The sequence below is a fragment of the Lepeophtheirus salmonis genome, unplaced genomic scaffold (assembly GCF_016086655.4).
Source record: "Lepeophtheirus salmonis unplaced genomic scaffold, UVic_Lsal_1.4 unplaced_contig_3058_pilon, whole genome shotgun sequence".
NCBI lineage: Eukaryota > Metazoa > Arthropoda > Copepoda > Siphonostomatoida > Caligidae > Lepeophtheirus > Lepeophtheirus salmonis.
The window spans coordinates 3,195-27,064 of record NW_027293643.1 but is presented as its reverse complement, the minus strand read 5'-3'; the positions used below and the strand labels follow the sequence as shown (position 1 = coordinate 27,064).

General features: G+C 32.5%; 1 protein-coding gene and 1 long non-coding RNA gene across 2 annotated transcripts; one reads left to right on the top strand and one right to left on the bottom strand.

The window, feature by feature from the left end:
• Positions 1–429: 429 nt before the first annotated feature.
• Positions 430–5,178, top strand: LOC121122639 (uncharacterized). Its single transcript, XM_040717673.2, has 5 exons — positions 430–586; positions 819–920; positions 987–1,129; positions 1,209–1,813; positions 1,867–5,178. The coding sequence occupies exons 2-5, from the start codon at positions 883–885 to the stop codon at positions 4,537–4,539; spliced, it is 3,459 nt and encodes a 1,152-aa protein (XP_040573607.1). The 5' UTR covers positions 430–586; positions 819–882; the 3' UTR covers positions 4,540–5,178.
• Positions 5,179–11,055: 5,877 nt separating this feature from the next.
• LOC139907492 (uncharacterized) lies at positions 11,056–11,658 on the bottom strand. Its single transcript, XR_011784158.1, has 2 exons — positions 11,324–11,658; positions 11,056–11,263 (listed from the first exon to the last, which is right to left on the bottom strand). It is a non-coding gene; the product is annotated as an uncharacterized lncRNA (long non-coding RNA).
• Between the last annotated feature and the right edge of the window lie 12,212 nt (positions 11,659–23,870).

Sequence of the window (23,870 nt, the reverse complement as noted above, 5' to 3'; positions counted from 1 at the left end):
GCATGATGCGCTTTTTTATCACTCACATGTATATAGTGTAGACCTTATATTTTTAGACAATAAACTCATTGTCCTACATATTTTCCTCCAATAAAGTATATTATTTAATTTAGTATTATAAATAGAAATTTACTCTATGCATTTCGTTCAATATTATTAACGGAGTCCAGGTCAGAATGATAAAGCAACATTAGTATTTACATACATATTTTTTATTTTTTTTGTTACTATATCAAAAAGTGTGAGATATTATTTTGCCAGGTTTCTTGCTTCGAATAAAATAATCTAATAGTAGAATTTCTTGCAATCCATGTTCCAAATTAGGTGCTTCAAAATTTGAATTTAAGTACATATTCTAACTTATGTATATGAACAAAAAGGCGTACACGCAGAGATTATTATTCAAACACCTCGTCTCCGGCCATCGCCAACGTATGAAATATTCTTGGTCGCAAGTAGAAGTTAGTTTGCTAGCAGGAGCACTATTTTATACTGCTAAGAGTGTCTTGCGATTACTCATGGTTCGTAATAATTAAGAGGAGAGTTAATTAAGGAGAAAATCTTGATAGATTATATCATTTTCAATGTATGTAGACTAATTTTAAGTCATTTAATATTTCCTATTCGTTTCATAAGGAGTCCAGGATGGAGTTATATAGCTAAAAATGTTATATATATTTCATTCTTAATACAGATAGTTTGTTAGGAATATGAATAGGTTACGTGACTTTCCCCCCTGTCCCTGCCAAAATACTCTTGGAGCATAAAAAAATGCGCTTGATCATTTTTTAATTAATAATTTTCACACTCATTCCTAGTTATAATAAGTAATATTACTTATTATTGGTGTACATCCGTCGCTATGGAGAAGGTCGAATCGTGATGAAGATCACATGGATTATTTTACTATGGATTTTTACGTAAGTAATTTTCTTTGCTTTGATAAATGATAATTATTAATTACTCATGAATCCTTTTGTTTATAGATTGGCTAATGGAGAATCCTGTTCTATGGTTGATCTCACGGAGGGTTGGAGATGCAAACATAGTGGGGAATGTATCTGGAAGGATTGGGTCTGTGATGGCAACGAGCAATGTCCAGATCCTGACAAGTCTGACGAAATTGAAGGTAATTCATGAACCAAGCGATTTTGACTTTGCACTTCTTTGTTCCAGTAGTAATTATTGATTTATAATGTATTTCTTAGGATGTAATTTGTTCCCTGATACGGGATGTCAATCTTGGTTCGGTCGTCGTCAACAAAAAATGTGTCTAAATGATCCTGATCGCTGCGTGGAACGTGTTGAGGAATGTGGAGGACTTCATATAGACAATGTCCCCAATAAACCCTCTCGTCCCATTAATTCAGAGGTGTTTCTAAATAGCGTGGTCTGGAAATGTAAAGACGGTCTAACTATTCTTAGATCAGAGGTATGTGATGGAACTAATCACTGTAAGGACGCATCTGATGAGTCCGAGGGTTGTGCTCTATTCCCTCAAACAAATTGTAAATCTCTTTATGGACAAAAATACATTCAGTGTCTGGATAAAAATACTTCTGTAACAGTTTGTACTCTTCCCAAATATGCGGAGCAAGGGCGTTGTCGTGAATGTCCGAATGAAAATGACTGGCGCTGTAATGATGGGGAATGTATTGCTGATTCGCTTGTGAGGACTGGCATCAAAGATTGCAAAGATGGTTCTGACGAATATATGATTGATCTTAGATGGTGGAAATTAGTTCTAATTACTCTGGGCATTACTGCTTTTGGACTTTCTTTATCAAATATTTATCGATTTTGTAATTCTGAAGTGAGTTGAATGACTATATTCTATAACTGATTTTTTCAAATTAATCTTTTCAGAAACAACTTTTTTTCTGCGAGTCTTGTCAACTTAATAAAAGCATAGAGTATAAAAGACAGCACTCACTATCTTCTACTCCAGTTAAAAGGCCATTCGAAAACGGAGAGGCTGATAAGGAGTCCGTGGGTATAGAAATGAACTCTCTTGAGGAAGAACATAATAACTTTCAAACGTTCAAGAACGAAGTAGAGGATGAAAACGATGGAGAATCCGTCGATTCAGATTACGTTCCGAGTGATATTGGAGATCCAGAGTCTACGCTCCCATCAGAACTTATTGATATTCTCGAATACGCAGGCAGTTGGCGTAATTCTCGAGAATTAATCAGTGAATTGGGTGTAAAGGCCCATCATGTATACGCTCAAGTTCATCAAGATCCGGTTCTATTCAAGAATTTGTATTTTTATTTATCTTTTCGTCAATCAGATGTACAGAATCTCGCTTCTGTGATAAAGACATTACATCGTTGGGAAATGGAATTTCACGGAGAAGACCCTCGGAGTGTTGAAGCATGCCTTAGACTTCATTTAGGCTGTTCTGAGCTGTATAAGACCATTCAATCATCTCTTGCAGATAATTTGCCAATGAAATGCATGTTCCAAGATAAAATTGTCCCATTAAAGCGATGGTTTCGAAGTGTAAGAAGGCGCTACACGCCAAAACAGTTTCGACCGTGCTTGGAAGGTTGCTATACGGTTCTGAAAGTGATCTACTATTCCATATCTCCCTTTCTTTCTGCTTCATCTCTATATTTTGATATTTGCAAGGACATGTGTCTTGCCTTTATAATCTACACTTCCCTTTATGAACTGACTCGAGGTGACTATTGGCACATGGACTATTGCTTCGAAATCAGTTTAGTGATATCTCTTATTTGTGCCATTTGTGTAGTTCAATTTATATTTGTCGTCATTTCTGGTTACTTTTCAAAGGCTGTTTTCGAAATGTGTAAACACTCCGCTTCTAATGGAAAGCAAGCTCTGTTTTTTATTCTTTCCACGGTTTTTGCACCTCTAATGCCAGCCTTTGTAATAGCTAACCACGCCTATTATAATGAACGGATTTATAGTGCCAAAAGAGAGCTTCAAAGCTTTAGTGTCACAGCCCTTGCAGCCAAGGATTCCCACAAAAAAAAAAGTGACGACTATTATAGATATGGTTACCGTATATACCTGTTCAACAAAGTGATGAGAGCTCGCTACCGGAGCTTTTTGTTTCGAAGAATCTATTCATTTTATAGAGTATCTCAAGCAGCAATAGGATCTGTTGCTGTTGTTTGTGTATTATCCCTGATTATGATTGTGTCCAATAGGTCTGGAAGGGCCATTAAACTTTTTGTTGGAGTAGAGGAACATATTTGTACATTTTTTAATCTCAATTGTGGCTTGAGTAGAGAAGCACTGAGTGCAGATACACTTTTAACATCTCTTCACGTTGCTGGGGATTTTGTTTTCATTATGTCGATGGCTTTTTCGTTTTATATGATGATTTCATCTCTAGTTCGATATGTTTACCAATCAAAAGTGATGAACATGTCAACTAATGGACAGATTTGTCTTAGTTTATATTATTCAATGCACTGCATCTGTCGACTTACGGTTATTATAGCTCTTTTTTCGACTGCTGAAGAAAATACCCAAAGCGGACAAAAGCCCATTATTTCATTATTTCCTGCAGCTATAATTAGCTATTTGCTATTTACATTACAGGTACTTCTTATTTATGTGTTCAAAAGTCGGTTCATTCCGGAGTTTAATGATGGAAATTTAATTGAAAGACTTTTGAACGTATTTGTCAATACTTTAGTTGTTATCCCATATACCTCTTGGGACGTACCCCATGAACCTCCTGCCAGAGCTGAATCATGGTGGTGGGATCAAGAGAATGATGGACCTCGGCCAATCAAAAGATCTGCTTCTCGACAACGAGCTCAGAGTATCAAAGCCTCAAAGTTGCTTGAAAAGGAGAAACCTAATTCCATTGGTCTGGATCTATCCATGATAGCGGGTCCTTTGATAATAGGAGTGGGAAAGTTATCAAAAGAAATCGAGAAGATTTGGTGGAAGAATCCTAAAAGAGATTTGACACTACAAGAAACACTCAAAGAGCTCCCAAAAAAGTTTGACAATATCAACCCTGATCTTGTGGAAACTACATTACAATATTTAATTGACAATGGATTTATTAACAAATCTCTTTTCAATCCCCGTAGAACAAAACATGAATATTTTTGGTTATTGTGTCTTCAGTTCCTTATCAATTTATTCGCTTTAATCGTAGAGCTTTCCAATGGAGGATTTGTTATGCGCTCAGGAATGCATTATTACTCATGGGACATACGCCTGGGTACCTTTGGATTTGGCCTCGTTTTTCTCATTCTCTATTATAAACGTTATCATTTAAGCAGAAGATTGATGGACGTAGAAATATGTGGCTATTTTTGGAGGGCATGTCCTGTATTTTGTTGTTTAAAGGAGGATGCGCCGCTTCAAGCCATTACAGGTGAAGATGAAATGCAAAGATGCCTCGAAGATATTAAGGATTTAGTTGTTAATGTTTCCCCCCATAAATTATCCATGGGAACACAAACCCATATCTCTGTTGAAGAATCGAAAGAGGACCTAGATAAAAAATATTTAGAAACTGATCTTGATGAAGTTGATCAAAAATGATATACCCAGTTATAATTTTTATTTTTTGAACGGGTACTCTAATAATAAAAAATAGCTTGAGAAATTTTGTAGTACTAACAAAGACTAGTTAAATACTGCAAAATTTATGTTTATTATTACGCATATATGAATGATAATTCATATTTTTCTTCTCTCACTCTATCCAAGTAGCTCCTAAATTTACGACATAATATTCTAATAATTAATTAATTAAATAAGGGCACTGTTGAGATGCACATTTTGAGTCGTCTTTATCTATAACTAAATATTTAAACTATGCCAAAATATTTTTTCCAATAAATTGCTCAAAGAACGTACTTCTCAACTAAATACCTGATATTTGCCTTTTCTTCTAAGTATTATTATAATTACTCATTATATTTAAGTCTACTTTACCTTAATATCATTGTTCCATGCCCTTGTCAGATAAATATAAATCATTCAAAAATTACGTAGAATGTAGGACAACCTATGTTAATTTATCAATTCTTGTTAACAAAAGAAAAATATTGTAATTACTATTTCTGTTTTTGTACTTTTATATACATATATATATATATACCTATAAATAATTAATTAAATTATTGATATTAAAGCCAAATTAATAAAGTAATGTAAACTTGTGACCAAAAAAAATTACTCATCAGAATTTTTTTGAAGGGTTTCTATTCTAATAAAGATTATTCGGACAAATTATATGGTAGAGTAAAAAAAAAATATTAAAAAACTCCAAAATATAATCTTGCGGACGCCCCTGTTGTGAGTCTCAATTTTCACTTTATTTAACATAAAAAAGAAAATTGATAGTGTAGAAATTATCCCAAGTGGAATACACTCTTATATTGCTGATTTTATATTTATAATAATATGTCATTATAGCTATCATTTATTATTTTCTTAGTTTTTATAGTATTCAATCCTGGCTATGAGTGAAGAAAATAAAAAGATAGCATGAACGTAGGACTGAAAGACCAGTCCTTAAGATCGTTAAATGGTAAAAAAGATAGGATGGATAAAATAAAAAGACTGAAAGGGTTAGGGACTGTTTGTTCTTGGACAATTTGCTGAAAACATTTTTGCGGAACGGACATTTCGCAGAAGGCTATTGGGGACAATTGCCAGAAAAATTATATTAAATTTAGTGATAAATACGATTGCATATTATAATTCAATTTAAAAATTACAAATTGTCCTGGCTAATATCCGTTCGCCAAATGTCATTAAGCAAATTTTCCTTCGGTAAAAATGTTTTCGGATAAAAGTCCACTCTCAGGGACTGTTTTATGTCTGGCGGCACATTTAGTCAGCTGATCCGAGGCGCTAGTATCTTAGCAAATCCTCACAGGATTCTAAGCGATAATTATGTCTCAAAACATTATGAAATGTGGAAAATCCTCGCACAAATCAATGTTTATATCACAGGGGAAATGATGCCACGGAGTAATTTTTCGACAAAAAATTTGAAATAATTATTTTTACTTTTTTAGAAAATAAAATATAGGCACCTTTTTTTTTAAATGACCTTTAAAAAGTAATACCTTAAAAAAGTCATTTTAGTATAAAATTTTTGAAAATATTTATCGAATGCCTTTTTTTAGGAAATATATTTTTTTTAAATAATCTCTAAAAAAAGTGTCAATTATTTTTAAACTGTGGTCTTAAAAAAGAAAAACTTCCTTGTGTTACCTATTTCAAATTTGTATCAGGCGCCGGGTACAAGGTTAAGAGTGGAGCTTGGTAAAAGTACACTCCGGTCCTAGATATCTATTGTATAAGGAGAGGGGATCAAGTTGGTGGTTCTCAATTTTAGCAAGTACGGCTCTTTGAAAGTGATGAGTAGTTATGTAAATCGTGTGTATTTTTTTAGCTGGTCCGTTGTTTTTTTTTAATTGTTTATCTGAAGAATCAATTTTTTCATTAGCTGTTGTCATTAATATTTCAATCCTGAGTAATGAACTTCCTTTCAGACTATATTCAAAACTTGATAGAAAATTTATGTGTGCTCATAAAAGACAGAGAGTAATCTTATGGATCTGTTGTAGAGTAACAATTGTTAGTCCGGGTTGGACTCAAAGTAGAATTGAGGATATATTATATTATGTCCTTGTTAGATTAAGAGTAAAATTGAGGATCGACATCTGAGTAATTCTTGCCTATTTCCTTGTTTATATCCTTCTCGCCCTTTGGTCACAGCTGTTTGTAGCTGACCTAATGAAACGTCATGACAGCTTAGCTGCTTCTCTTCAAAACATTCTTTAGATTGTTAGGGTTACCATTTTGATTTTCGGTTCCTTTTTTCCCTTAAATACTTTTTGTTGAAAAACACCTTTTTATAAATATTTGGTGTTAGGTAATTTTCCTTTAAACTATTTTGTCTCAGACGTTTTGCTTTAAACCATTTCTCTTTAGGACATTTTGTCTTAAAGCTAATTTCCCTTAAGAATATTTTGCTTTAATATATAAATAAATTTATTACTGAAAAACACATTAAATGGTTGTTTTCTGTTGAAAAAAAAATGGAATCATGACCCAAAATTTCGAAGCATACACCAGCAAAATCTCCAAAAGAGAGAAACAAAAAAAAAAAAAGCACGACAACGATTCGAACTGAAAAATTGCTAATCACTTCTCTGTTAGTAACTATCAATAGACATGATGGATTATTTGTTATAGAAAAGACTCATGGATTGACGAAAAAACAAAAAATGAACCATGAACATTACTATTGGAAGAGAAAACAAATATTTAATGCATTTTATAGTAATAAAAGTCCTAAGGCCAAATAGTTTATAGATAAATGCCCTAAGGGAAAATTACTGAGGATCATAATATTTAACTAAATTGTTTCAAATTGCAATAAATAATGTAATAGTTAATGCTGAAAAATTTGGTAACCTAGGAAATGATATATTGATAGAGTTTAGTAAAAAAGTGGGCCTTTTTCTTAAAAAAAAGGTTTTTCAAATAATGAAACATTGTCATTCGATACGTATTATCAAAATTTTATTAGGAAGCTTCTACTTGAAAAGGCCCATATTTTCCTTTCCAAATAAAGACATTTCTTATTGGAGTTCAAAAAAAGGGATATCAGTCGTAAAGTTTGATTTAAAAAAATTAAACACTCCCCTTCTCCAAGAAAAATCCTAGCTCCGGCCCTGTCAATACCTAAAAAAATGTATCTATAACTTGTTATACCTTTTTGATAGTAAGTTGTTGAGTTAAGGTGTAGATGTTGAAATATAATTAAAGATTAAATCCTCATCGCAAAATTGATTTCATTATTAGTGTTGTATCATGAAGTATTTTCAAATTTGCTGCATACATTCTTTACCTCTTAGAGACGTTGTTGCATGACACAGACGCCAACTTTTACATTTTAAATCATTGGTTCGAACTTTAACTCTTTGCTGTTGTACCTCAGCTATAGATCTGAAGAAGAAGAAAAGTGGAAGATAGTGAGAAAATAAAGAAGGAATATTGTTTAACATTAGTAAGGAGTCACAAATCCGGGATCAAGAGTCTATTTCGAAATGACTCATTGACTAGTGGCAACGTACTCATAGTCATGATCTCATTTGATGTTTGAAGAAAAGAAAGGAATGCTTCAACAGTAAATACTAAAGCTAAAGCACGAACCTATGTATATTACAAAAACATAAAAAAGGCGGTGAATATGTCATGCAGCAAAATCTCCAATAGGGGAACCAAATTTTTTACAAATGAGAATTTTTTTTTATTCAGTTGCAAAATTTGCCAAGTGACTTTTTTTTAACAAAATGAATATTGTTAATTTCAAAATTGTCACAAAAAACAAGGTAATTATTGTTACATGAGGTCAGGGGTGTTGATAGCTTTCCCAAAAAAATTATTCCTACAATTTTGAGTGATGTTTGTCAATGTCAAACATGGGATGGTTTAAATATATATAACACTTGTACTTTATGAGTATTTGAGATTTAAAGCATTCATTAAGGAAATTAGTCTGTTTGAAAAAAGTAATGGATCCTTTGCACTATTTATAATTGTCCATTCATTAGATTCGTTTAAAAAAAAAACTTTGAGTTATCAGGGAAATAAGGCAATATATTTTGCTGTAATTAAAGACAAGGAATGCAATAGATTTTTTGACTTTCCTTCAGAGATTATAAATAAATACAAAATATGTTAAAAAATAAAATATTTCAGTAAATTACACATAATATATCTATGCATAGTTGGCAATAATTTTTCTTTGGCAAGTTATTGAATGAAGTGAATGAATAGTCAATGATGTTTCGATTGAAAGCTCATAATTCATGCATCTATTAAATTCCTTCCATTTCACCTTCTATTTAGTGTATGCAACAAATAAGGTGTGGAAGTTAAAATCGAGGACTTTTTGATAACGAAAAAATAGGTTCAACTTTTTACAAAAATGAAAAGGAGGACAACATTGAGGCTTTATCAATGACTTCTTTATTGATATATCCTTCTATTTTTCAAAATGATTTCCTTTGGCTGTTACCATGGCGTCCAACCTCGACCTAAAGGCCCTGTAGTACTTCTTAATTATGTGTTTGGGCATGACTGTCCACTGTTGCTCGACAAAGGCCTTGAAGTCATCCAAATTTCGGTGAAAGGTAGTACAGACTCTTTTCTGGACTAGGTCTTAAATAGCATAGTCGAGGGGGAACAGTCTGGGAAGAAGATCTTTATTTGACCCATTATGCTTTAACCCAGTCAATAATTTCTGGGCTTTCTTCACTTCTTTGGCCTTGGTTGCTGTTGAAAGCAGTTGTTGATGCTGTCGTACATAAAATACCTTCCCTAAATCCTTCAAATATCTCATCACAGTCCATTGACTGACATTGAGAGCCTTCGCATGCTGTCTCATCTCGTACTTCATGATCCCGATTTTTCGACGTCTACCGCTACCAATGGACCTCTAAATGCTCTAACGTGAATTCAACATGCTTTTGATATTGTAAACAAGGCTACAGGAGCATCCTACTACCTTCATGATCTCCTTGACACCCACTTGGACGTGGGTAAAATCAGACATCCTTTGCCTTTTCACCTCCATGTGGACAACTGTTGATTTTTGAAAAAAAAAAATCTTTTGGAATGATGATTGGGGGGATGGAGATCTGATCAGCTTATAACTATTTTTTATTGAGTGGTAATTTTTTATTTATTTATGAAAAGTGTTAAATTACTTTATTTTTAATTCACCTTCCCGATGAAACGAGGCTCGTCAAATTCCTTCTCACTACACAAACACAATGTAGTAAGTTTTACTCCTAATTGATCATTTAACATTATTGTCCTAAAATTGTCAACGTCTTCATAAATTACACTGTCTATTCTAAAAACGTTGACTTTCCTTCTAACAAAAATTAGAGAATTAGTTGACACTTCCTTAACTCTACCAACAACATCCCATCCTAGAGGGTTAATTCTATTTGCCTTTTATTCAGCCCAATTCTTCTAGAAGATATTTAAAATCTTACCGATGAAAACATCAATTACTCTACCTTCTCCAGATATTCTATCTTACAAGCACTTTAAATATGGATATCTGATAATAAATTCCTTTTCTAATTCTAGCGATTTCCCACATGTACTTCATATAGAAAACAATCGCAGAATATAAGCTTTTCTACTTGATTTTGGTTTATATATCGAACAATGACATTATATTTCCTTGTCTTTTCTTCATGTAACTTCCCACCAGCAAGCTCATAAAAAATCTTACCAGGTATTCCATTTAAACCCAATTCAACGCTCGAACTTGTCTCCATAATCCATCCCGATCACAAATTTCATTCATACCCATTGGTAATCTTACTTTATTTATCGGTAGGGTATTAACATTCGTGTTTTCCTTCTCATTATATCTATTGATTGGTATATGAAGGAGAGTGTGATGGTTGTATCTGTTACAAAGATTAAATTTTACAAAATTGGGACAGATAGACCTTTTAGGTCTATCTTTTAGACATCGAAATCAAATTCTTCTTTTAGCTATGATATTCTGACGTTCTTTTAAAGATAATATAACAAATTTCTTACATTTCGTTAGGTCATAACAGTTATTGTCACAGTCACAATCATACTCCATCTTCACGGCTTCTTTATTGAGCATAGACAATAGTGAGTGATATTGTGTTTTCACATCGTTTTTCTTCATACATTCCCTTAGAAATAAGATAGTTTGTCTACAATGTCACCTTTCTTCATTTTTATAAATAATTCGGATAATCTCAGAGGTAATTTATGACTTTATAAGATCTTCTATCAAAAGACCTTTATAAACATATTCTGCTTTAATCATTCTTCTCTTCCGATATCGAAAGCGCTCGATAGATATTGCCCAGACATAAATACTAAATGTCCTTTAAAGTGGGAGCGGCTTTTTGCATTTGGCAATCCTTATTTTCAAGAAACTAGTAATAGAAGCTGTCATCATTATTATTTCATTCTTGAGGAGGAAACATATCAGAATTCATAATCATAAAAAAAAAAGTAACCTCTAAATACTAACTATGTCTTTATTATTTTAATAAGTTTTAGAAACGTGTAAAGTTGTATCGCGGTGAAGTTTGAGATACATTATTGACTATGGATATTAAATCTTGGATCGCTGATAATAGTGGTAAAAATGTATGGAGTTACGAAGAGGATTCGAGGTTTTTTTGCATGACGTCTTTGTAATTATGGAACTATAGTCCTGAAGACGTTCAAACTAGAAAAACACATAAAAAATAGAATTTACGAGGTGAATTTAGTATTGTATTCAAGTCACATAATTAATTCCAATTCTGAGCATTCCAATTTTATCATTGGTATAACAAAGATCCTTATCTTCTGCAATATTCAACTCCATATCGTGAATCATCCAAATTTGGTTATGTTTATAGAAATTTACTCTGGAAAAGTAATTACCTCTTGCATCTCCATCACCAAGTCGATTGAGTCTCAAAGTAACGAAGTATTATCAAGATGAAGGAAGATTCAATGAACTTGAAGGGAAGAGTATATTTCTTGCATTGGACGAAACTAAATATACTTGACAGCGATCCATGACTACAGTGTTGGTTGGTCCCTTATATGGTTATTGTTGGCTCATTCATTTGGAAGATGCTACGAAAGCTGATAATAAATCGATTACAAGTGTTCCCGTAAGTATCAACAACGTTCTTGGTTCCAATTTCGGAGGCGAAAGAATGACGGTTTTCATTACCGATGAAGCCTCATATTGAATTAAAGCAGCCGAAAACCTTAAACAACATTTTCCTATATCACGTGTCTAGCTCATGATCGTAACAGAATAGTGAGAGTAATAATATTAGTAGTATTAATATCAATACATCAAATTGAGAGAATTAATCCATGAAATCGTCAATCACGAAAGCGAATTTTTTTAAATACAAAAACACTCCTATCCTTAACTGTGATTTAAAGGGAGTTTTCACTATAATGTCAGACATAAATGTACCGAAAAGTTTCTGTTTGACAGAAAATTACATTAAGGATATTATGAATTAAGTGGTACATTGAATTATTACACGTTGGAGATTTACTATAAAGATAGGATAATGATCTAATAAATCATATAAGTATTATCATAATTATTTTTTTAGTTGACTACATTTTTACGTACTTAAATTTGACTATTGGAACTGTTGTCTACGATGATGGATGAATGTTTGGTCGCATTGGTTGACAGCAGTAATAACTATTTAATATTTAAAATTAAAGTAATAATTTCTAATTATTTGTCAATATTACTACATGTAGAACTTATGGGGTCAATGAGGTATCTTCATAGTTACTCTATGTTTGATTTGATTATCATATTTTTGACGTGAACCTCTGTCAGACGGGACTTTTTTGGTAAATTAATGTCAGACATGCAACTGAAAACCCTTTCAAAATCAAGGTTAACAATAGGAGTGTTTTTGTATTTAAAAAAACTTAGTGATTAATGGTTTCAGGTGGCCATTCTCTCAATTTAATGTCTCCCTTGTATTTCTCTATTCCCTCCTGACACATAGTTTTGAAAGGTTCAAGATGAATATCTTGGCATAGATTTTCAACGATGGGTACACTTGGGAACAGCGGCAATTTCTCTTTCAATTATTTAATGGTTACCTGGATTGGATTCAAATTTTGTTGATTAAACTCTATTTCTGACAATAATGGATCATTCTTCCAAATATATTTTTCTTTTTAGATTGCATCTTTGTATTCATCTATAACATTAATATACTATTTGACTGAATTGATGTCTTTTTGCGTAATAGTGTAATAGTAATTGTTTTATATCACCTGAATTCTAAAAAAAAAATATTCACATCAAAGATGATAGTGTTTGTATTTTAGAAGTAATCAGGACATAGCGTATATATTCTATTCAGACTATAAACGTAACAACTGATATGCTATTGGAAAATATTGTTTAATGTTTTTGGCTCCTTTAATGTAATGCCCTGCTCCATGGGTAATGAAAACTTTTGTCTCTGAAATCAGAGGCAAGAACGTTGGTTATACTTATTACAGTAACACATGTAATCATTGTACACCTTCCAAATTAATGAGATAAGAATGACACAAAAAATGACCATATTAAGGAACAACCACCACTACAGTCATGGATCGCCGTCGAGAGTGTGGTTTCTTCTACTTCAATAAATATATCCTTATCCTCAAATGCTTAATGGATCTTGGTTAACACTTCTTTACTTTGAGACTCCATTTACTTGGTAATGGAGAAGCAAGAGTAAATCTATGAACTCAACAAAATTTGGACAATTCTCAAAATGGAGTGGAATATTGCAAGAGATAAGCATCTGTTCGAATCTGAGTCTTTTGAATATCTGGCCATATAATCACCAATTGGCAACGCTGATTATATTAAATTGTTTTTTTTCTCCAAAAATGAAAGCGTTTTTTTCCGGTTCTTTTAATTATATTATTCATTCGAATATAGAGCTCATTTATATAGCTCTATACACATTATTGTCCATTGTTTTATTATAGATTAAGTAATACATTCCATTAATTTCATTATCTTTGGTTATTGAGAGAGGCCTAAATCATCACAGCATCTTAGTTATAAAGGGGTTTTCAATAGAAACGCGTACATTTTACGTTGATAGGTTTCAAAAACGACGTGATATTTGTTATTGTTTCTTTGACAACTGTACTTAGAAATAATTGTAGTTTCATCATGGAGCAGTACACATTCGAGCAACGCTTGCAAATTATTAAAATTTATTACAAAAGTGGTGAGTCTTTGATCCAAACTTTAAGAGCGTTTACGCCAATGTATGGTCAACGTAATCGACCTGCAAAATCAACAATTCAACGTATGGTGAAAAAATTTGAGTCCACATACACGCTACATAATGTTTCTGTGCCAGTGAGACAAAGAAATGCACGAAGTGTAAAAAATATTGCTGCCGCAAGCGCATCAATTCAAGATGACCCAAATTTGTCTCTTACGTGCCGTTCTCAATCGTTGGTGCCACTTTTTTATTGAAGAGTATTTTTGATGAGCGTCTTATCTCCAGAAATGGAAAAGTCAATTGGCCGCCTCGCTCGTGTGATTGATGGCCTCTAGACTATTTTCTTTGGGGTCACGGGAAAGCCCTGGTCTACACCAATAATCTGTCGACGTTAGAAGAGCTCAGAACAAATATTCAACGCGAAATTTCTGTAGTTTCAGCCAATTTATGCGGAAAAGTAGTCGAAAATTGGGTTCAACGATTGGACTTCGTAAAACGTGCACGTGGTGGTCATTCAAACGACATCGAATTTCATTCATATATTAACTTGAATGTATTTTAACGGCAAAATAAGGAAATCGTCAATATCTCAAACCGTATTCGTTTTATTAAAAAAAAAATTGTGAGCGCTGTTAATGAAAACCCCTTTATAAGTAGTAAAATTGGAAATGTCATAATTGGATTTATTTATGCACTAGTATACAGTACAAAATTCTATCGTGAATTCGATTTTTAATTTGCTTTTCTACTTTAAACTTATTCAAAACTTTGATCCCATGATTACAAAAACGCCATGTCAAAAACCTAGAAGAATCTTTTGAACTCAATATATTATATAAATTATCAGCAATTAAGGAATACATAGCAATTTTCATACCCATTAAAAGATATTATCAAATACAAATGAATTTTGAAATAAAGTAATATTAATTCTTTTTACATGCATTTTTATTTTAAATAAATAATAAATGGAAAATTAATATTGGTTTTAAATCAATGAAAGTGCCTAATTTGTTCCAGAACAAAATTTATTTAGAAATATACTTAAATATTCAATTTGTTTAAAGCATGCATTGAGGAATATTAAAAAAAACAACTATGAAATTAACATAAGATATATTTTTTACTAATACAGTAAATAATTCAATTTATATTTTTATTCAACTATGGTTAATATAAATTTAAATAACGTTTGGGTGAGTTAATTGTTCTTTAATCACAATTTTCACGGTTATTTTTATGTGCTTTATTATATTGAATTATTCTTGAAATTACAAGATTGCAATTAAAAAGATATAATTTTACGATATAGCAATTAACCCTTGCATTAATTATTAATGATATTAACAAAATTTTTTAATAAACGATTTTGATGACTTGTGTTTGATTTAGATAAACAGCATTTTGCTGATGTTTATGTATAAAATTATTCTAATGTAACAGTTCTGATTTTATAGTTATATTATAATTTATTAATGAATTCATAATGGATTGAGGATTTATATTATTTCAATAGTTCTTCCTGATGTATTTACAGAGTTGAATTTGTCAAATTTTTTTTGAAATAAGTCTTCCCAAAGAAGCTCTTCTTGAGCTGAAAAAAGTCAATTTGGCAATTTAATGGAAAAAAGTCATAATATTTTTATTAAACTTATGTTCCTCTCAAACATTCTTCAAATTTCAGCTGTTATAACATTTTATTTAATTACACCGTGCTCCATGTATTTTTATTTTAAAAATAGATTAGCTCTTAAAAGTTTTAACACATATCCATCAAATCTTTTCCCATTCCATTGAATTTTTTTTTAAACTGACATTTCGTCTAACGTCAAATTGACGAGAATTAGACATTGTATCAAGAATGGATAAATCCTCTCCTGATAGCATTTTCTTGGACCTCAGGTCTTTTGGAACATCAACCAAGTTTCCCAACTTCTTGTAGATTTTATTCCGTTGGCATCTGTATTTTTTAGAACTGTCTGCAACCTTGGAAATCATATTCGTTTGCCATTGTAACTTTTCCTTAATATCTTGAGCTGATGGGAGAGAATAGGGATGATCCAATTGCACATTTTCCATAGCCTCAGAGTGGGAAGGATCTATTTTGAGTCAAGGAAATGGTTTCACCTTTTTAGGAGGTGTGAAGGACCTCCTTGTAGGATACTTGTATTTTCGAAGAGTTCTTGCAATTTCTTCTTGAAGGCGCGGCGGAATGCTTTGAATAGAGTAGGCACAACTTTTTTTCTCAGCCTTACAACGGCCATAGTCCGATTGAAGGATTATTCTATAGTTTGTGTATCCAGTTATTATATATGTCGGTGTGTAATATACGCATGATATTTCATACAAATGGAAATATTTTTTGTTATTTTATCTTACATAAAGGAAGACTTCAACTTATAACATTAATTTCTTTTTTAAATTCCGCATCATTACTACTTAATTTTTAATCAAACTTCGGAAATTTTTATCATAATTATACATTTAAGCAGCCTGGTGTATCTTTTTTTTAGTCTTGACGATTACGAAGGAATTTTTCTTTGACGCCCAACATAACATTGATTCATGGAAACTAAAATTTTGTAATTAAGAGGCTAATATGATTTCAATATTTAGAGGACATGGTAATTATATATTGTAATATCAAAGATCCATATGGTCAACTCTTCTCATTCCTTTATTGAAATCAATACCATTATAGTACACAAATGATCCAGGACTGGATCATTTTCTTCAAATTTGAACATTTGGTAAGTTTGATTAAAACTGAGTAAGATAATGGATTAATATTGTAACCATTTTTTGCTATACAACATGGGTTGGGAAGTTGTGTTTATGGTAGGAAAGATTGGGAAAGGACTAAAAATTTCCAATTATGTTGCAATTATTTTTGCACGATTACTATAAATTTGAAAGAACAAATTCTCTAGATACTTGAATCAAAACTTAAATATCTTATAACAATTCTAAATACCATTGAAAATAAAAAAGATGATTTTCAAAGAAAAATAACTTTTATAGCTGAAAAGTTGATCAATATATCAAGACCAAAGCAAAGGAGAAGGTACTCATATAAGTTTTTAGTAACATCATAACATGTATGCCATGGGGAAACTGTAGTCCTTATCTATATAGAAGAATTGTACATGATAGTTATTTTTGTATAACAAGCTTTTAATACATGAGAAAATTGTCTGCGGTTTTTAAATTCAAATGCAGGAATATCGTCTTCTACATGCACATATCTAAATTCCTGATAGTCACTGCCTTCAGATCATTGAAAAGTAACAATAATTTTTGATGGAGTACCTTCTTCTAGACCAGGGGTTCCCAAACTTTTTCAGGCTGGTGCCCCCTTGGCTTCAATAAAACTTCTAGCCCCCCTAAACACATATAATGTGGATGTATTTGGCCGTTAGAAAATAAATAAAATATATTTTCATCTTATTTCATAATAGCGGATAGAGGTCAGAAAGTTTTTTTTTTAAATCGTAGTATGATATCCTGAACTTTGGCTTAGCTCAATGTAGTAGTTCTTGAGTACATTGAATAAGTTTGCCTGCAAGTCATACTAAATCTTTCTTTCTCGAAATTGGTGAGAGCGACAGTCTAAAATCAATTATTGAGACATTTTAATAATAATGAAATAACTTCGAAACGAAGAACCTAAGATTGGAGTAGGAGAAGAAGAATATCAACTCAATCGATCATAATGGCTCGAATAAGTTTCCACGTAGGAATAGAGAATCATTAGATTTTGTATTGTATATTTCTATTTATGTATGATTATATTAATTTTCTGATACATGAACTATTGGATTTGATGACATAGAAGTTCCTCTTCATGATACCAATTGCATTAATCCTGTAATTATACTTTAATGGGTCATGGTCGATATAAGAAAAAGTTGTAGTGATTTACATAATTAGATGTGATTGCCTGTAGCCTTATCCCTTCGTCCACGTATAACCTCCTCCAGACAATGTGACCCTCAATTTACTTTCATGATCCCCCAAAGTGCATATTTCCGAATATCTCGAAAAAAAAGGAGATAACTTTCCTCCTAATCTAATAATATATTCTTCGGTTTGCTAATTTATTTCCTTATTATTAAAATGATTCAATAATTGAATTTCAACTATCCATTGTCGTTATTGTACGGGCATACATATACAATGTACCCGTCGTTCTTGATAAAAAATAAATCTTGCTCTACCTCTCTCGTTTTCTCACTGTTGACTTCTAACAACGGATTGACAACCCAGTCCGGTACTATTAGCTATAAAAGATCCTGATATCGTTCCGACATGTATCTGTGCAACTCTTCCAGGAGAGTATAATACAATTGAAGGTGATAATCTTATATTTTATTTTCTCTATCCAATTCACAGCGGCTTGAAACTCGTGAAGTTCATAGCAGGCTAAATTTCGGTTGAATAACTTACACTTAGATAGGAATGTGAGATAACAGATCTAACTTGGAAAAGATTCGTATAATTTCCTTGCAACAATAAATTAATTTCATTGAATTTTGTGAATATATTTACAATAAACAATGTCATTCTTGACGTTTTTAAATCATTACAAAGCCTAGTTTAAGAGTTAAGAAAATAATTAAAAGTTTCACTTTGATAACCATGTAACTTCTGTGTGTAGGAATAAACGTTAAAACTGCTTATAAATATTAACACCAAGTTGTTGAAACAGTTTGTAATTGAGGGCATGTACCTTGATCTTATTAACTGCTGTGATAACAGTATTAATTGACCATGTAAAGTTGACAGTTTAGATTTTATGCTACCAGATGCTGCTTGTGGTTTGCACAAAGCACTGCAAGTACACCAGGTACGGCTTTTCAAGAAACGGATGAAGCAACGATGACAACCCATCATGGATGGTGTACCATCTATTTCACCACGAAAATGTTAGCAACTGGGTATTTTGGAAATAATTACAGAGGGGAACATGAATTCAAGCCAAAAAAGGAATTTATCTTTGAGGGCAAAATCCAAAATGATCTCAGTTTTTCTCTCAGTCATCAGAATTCTGATATATCTGGGATTATATTAATTCGGGATTATAATCCTTCAGAGTCATTTTTTACTCTTAAAACAATCCCCACATTAAAATTAGGATTAATAAAATTTATGTAAAAGTGTTTTTTATGATTAAAAATTGTTTTTATTGATTCTGTATCTTGTTTTGAACTCAATATATATCCATTTTTAAGCTGAAAAATGATAAAGAATCAAGATTCTTCTTAAGACCCATCTAACTTATTCATGATACTATATAATGATGAGGAATATCATAGCTTATATTATAGAAAAATATTAAAAGTATAATCTAAAGAAAAATATTTATTTAAAATATATGCATTATATACATTCATAATAATAATACTAAGGTTACAAGAGGCTTTAATAAGAGTTGGTTTTTTTTTTTTTGGGGGGTTGCTATGATGAAACTTCGTAGGTTACCTTATTTAATATGATTGATATAGTGTGAAGAATCTAAAAGAATTAGAATTATCATAATCTTTTTCGACCACAACCAAACAATCATATTATAATTATTACTATAATGAAGTATTTTCATAGTATGTTTTGTATTTTCTCAATTCATTTGATTTAATTAGACTTGTATAAGAGATAGAAAAATTATTTTTTATTCATTTAAAAGCCACATTAAATGTAAAATGATTATTCATAATACAAACCTTCGTTCTCGATCACGATCTCTAAATTGCGCCTGAATGTTTTGCATGCCCTTTCTACCTCGTGCAGATCCGGGTCCTTCATTGTATTGCAATGGAGGCCTTCAATGCCATAATTGAGACATAATTATTCTTGCAGGCGATCCGCTCCACCCTGCTTGTTGATGGACGATATAACAGCTTCTCCAATGGCACCGCTGATAGAGAATCCACCCAATCACATGGATTGAGGTACGGGCTGTTGGCTGGCCAATAGAATGGAGTCCAAAAATCCGGCACATTTTGTCCTAATAACTCTTGCACAATCTTGGCCTTATGAGCAGATGCTGAGTTCTGCTGGAATGTATATGGCTTCCCATCAGTGACTTATGACCACGTCTTTCTAGACCTCCTTGGTAACCATTTGATCCTTTTGGAAGAAGTAGGGGGCAAAACTTGTCATTCCGTACTAATGACTGTCAGCACCATAAACGAAGGCGGATTCTTTGTTTTCATGACTGGTTGGACCTCATCAGGGTCCAACCAGTCAGATCCATCTATCGTTTCTAAGGCTACGGTTGATGTCCACGTTGAAGATTTTCTCGTCCGAAAAAAACACACTTAACCACCTTTACACTTCATTTGGTTAATAAGAATTTTACTTTTGCTGATTCTGTCTGCCTGATTCTGCTTTGTTAGCAGATGTTTTGAGGCTCTGACCCTCGGGAAGATACCCAGGTCAATCCGGATGTCATTTTGATGGTCCCTTTGCTCACGTTACGTTACGCCAGCTTAGCAATTGGCGTGTCTGGATGAGTGTCAATTGATCGTTTCAAGCCAGCTATGAACCTTTTAGTCTGGACTTTATCAGATCTTGTTGATTGAGCTGCTCTCTCAGTCCTTCCCTCCTCATCAAAGGCCTTAACCACGTCATTAACTGTTGATTTTGGATATCTGAAGAAGGAAATTATCTCCTGAGCAGAGTATTCCGAGCGACGAGCTTTGATGATGTAAGGGTAAATCCACATCAAATCATCCAGAGCATGTGACTGTACCTCTTTGATTTTCTTCAAAATCTCAGCGAAGTTAGCTGTCATTAAAATTAGATGATCCTGAAAATTTAAGCTTCTAACTCTCAGCGGTTCTCGAGATATTACATTTTTAAATGTCAGCTGTTTCGATATTCCTGTAGAAAATCGCAACATTTAAAAACTGAAAAACTTTCCATTTTTGGATATGACACTCATTCTTTTTTTTCGTTCAATCCACATTTCATCGAAAAAATTGATGTTGGAATAAATATCTGACAAAAACCTAGTGTTAACATCCCTTCCTTTTAATTTTGTTTGGGTAACAATTCCTTCTTACAAAATTAATACCTTCAATTTGGTCCAAAATTCGTAATTTTGTCGTTTGTGAAACACCAAGAACATCTCTCGATGAACGTTTTAACCTTGGTAGAACTGTCCCAGGAACACGAAGCAGTTATCATTTTGTACCAACATCAACTTCCAACATCACTCACTACCTGATCAGTGAAGATACAAAGGCTGTTGCCCCCCTAAGTAAGCGTCGTCAACAAGTGTCGACAAATTCTTTGTTCCAGTACCAATATTCTATACTCCATTTCCCCTCCCACCATGTCTACTTTCACTGCCCGTTACTACAAGATATCAGACAAAGATTAGGAAAATACTGTTTGTATATTTGAAACATTCTATAAATAAGCGATCCTTGGACCAAATAAGTCCTAATGCATTTGTCTTTTTACTATTGCCATATGATACTTTCTTTTATCTTGCCACTTGTTTAATTTCAAAAATGAAATAACATAACTTTTTACACTCATTATTATTATGGTACATTTCATATTTCAGGTTTTGTATCCCTTCTACATTGCAGTTTGATGTCCAAACTGTTGATTGTTCTCGTGACCATTGTCGTTTATTAATTCCCATTTCAAATATACTAAGAGGTAGTTCCTTGGTTGGTGGTAGGTAGTCATAAGAGGGCTTAATAGCTCCCTTCCAGTTTGGTGTATTAATTTTATATCTAAAGATTGATAATGAATCTACGAATTTCGGACCAAATTGAAGATATTCATTTTGTGAGACGGTATTGTTTCCCAAAAAAAAGATTTGGTGATAATGAAGTTAAGGGACTTAGAAAGGGATGTTAACAATAGGTTTTGGACAGATATTTATTCCAACATCCCTTTTTCTGATGAAATGTGGATTGAACAAAAAAAAAAAAAAAAAAAATTAGTGTCATATCTGACAAATGGAAAATTTTTAAGCCAAATAAACACAATTTTTAAATTTTGTGTATCAATTAGCTTTTCTGGTCCAAAATTTCAGGTATATTGCACCTCTAGAACAGATTTTATTACCAAAAAAGTTATTCTAAATATTGCGATTTTGAACAGGATTGTCAACACGGCTGATTCTTAAAAATGTTATATCTCAGGAACGGCTGGGAGTTAGACGCTCAAATTTCCAAGATCATCTCATTTTCATTAACGCTAACTCTGCTGCAATTTTGAAGAAAATCGAAGAGGTACGGTGACAAAAGTCTTTTTATCTGGATTATTTGATGTAGATTTACCCGTAAATTCTCCTGACTTTTTCCATGCTTGAACGACGAGATACTAAAAAAACACCATTGTTATTAAGTTCAATTACAAATGCATTTAGCTTGTCGCAAGTATTAATTTTTTTTATCACATAACATATACAAGCCTCATAATTAGGCGGTAAAGTTATTCCGGATTTACTTTGTCCACCCTGTATTAATGTTCCACAGTAATTTGTTCTTTAATGCCGGAGTGCCGAAGGTGTACGATGTTTCGTTAGATTATATTCCACTCATTCGCCAAGAATTATCTATCCAATATCTTCTAATTGATGAAAAAGGCTTATGATAATTGAAAGACATCCGAACAAATGACAGTAGATATAAATTAATAAGTACAATTCAAATGGATTGAGCATTGAATGATAGAATTAATGTCGACAAGGCTAAAGCTTTAACACAGAATAAGCCATCAATTTCATTTTCCAAATAGATTTGTGTGAAATCAGACAGTCTTCTTCGTTCCTCGCTGTAGTGTCAAATTAAAGAATCAAGAATGTGGATTGTTGAGACAGACTCGAAGAAGAATTGGACTTTGAAATAAAGGAGGATTGATGGAGTTGTTAGATGAGAGTCTGACCCAGGAGACGGATTTCCTTCACTTAAATAGCGGTAAAAAGGATTCCTAATGTCGGATATCCGGAATGAATGAGGAGAATAGATGAAATGGATGAATGAATAGAAGGAAACATCGACATTTGACACAAACTATCGTAGAGAGAATGATCTCATTTAGCTTTATAGTTTGATGAGACTTCCGTATATTAACCCCTTATGTCCTCAATGGGATGGTCAATTATTTCAATTTGATTAGGATATTTCGTTGTGTGAAATTGGTCTAAAAGCCCAAATCAAATTTGAATATATGACTGTGTGTTTTGTTTGTTTTTTCATACATGCTACTTTTGTTATGCAGAAATAACAGTCCGTGCTATAGTTTGCTGGCTCTCTTCATGTCATCAGTAAGGCAAAAGACAGATGACAAGACACATTATTCATCCACACAGTGAGATTTTTGATGCAGGATATACAGCATATATAAGTAGCCCAGCTTTTTTCCTGATCTGTAACTTTAAAACCAAATAATGTTCGTTACATGTTTTGATTAATGATGTTAAACGTCGTCACTGGTCATGGAACGTTAATTCACCACAAACAAAACAAAAATTGTCCAGATTGTTTGAGCAGTTTATTTGCATGTTAAAAATTGCGCCCTTTTCTTTTAGAGTTATAATTAAAGTGCATATTTAATAAATTTTGATCATGATATAAGGTATTTTGGTATTTTTATCAGCAGGGCATGATATTATAAGGATAAATAAACAAATTGATCATTCTCCAGTTGTAGATCTTGTGTAACTTATAGTCGGAGAGGCTGGAAGGATACTTGGAACTCCAATTGCAGGTAAAAGTTTATCTATCAAGGTATTGTCAGTTCTTGATACAAAGACCAATTTATAGTAACGAGCGTGCCTCTCAATCCCCTTAAACGGGCCCAAGAAAGTTGGAGTAAGATACTCTTTCATCGGTTTATTTTTAACAAAAACAAATACATTTTTATTTATTCTTTGTTAATGGCACTTTTATTAAAGTGTCTCGGAGGAACGTGTTAATTTTCTCCATTGTTTTAAAGAAACTTTCGACGTCGAGGTTGCCAGAAGTAAAGGTGGACGCATTAAAGAAATTGAAGGCCATGGATCCCGAGTGGGCTATGAGTAGTCAAAAAGGGTGAATA

Bases quoted from the DNA above. Each gene is read 5' to 3' on its own strand.
- LOC121122639 (XM_040717673.2), top strand. From the start codon at position 883: ATGAAGATCACATGGATTATTTTACTATGGATTTTTAC. The intron at 1,130-1,208 runs GTAATTCATGAA...TGTATTTCTTAG, and splicing joins CAAGTCTGACGAAATTGAAG to GATGTAATTTGTTCCCTGAT. The intron at 1,814-1,866 runs GTGAGTTGAATG...TAATCTTTTCAG, and splicing joins ATCGATTTTGTAATTCTGAA to AAACAACTTTTTTTCTGCGA.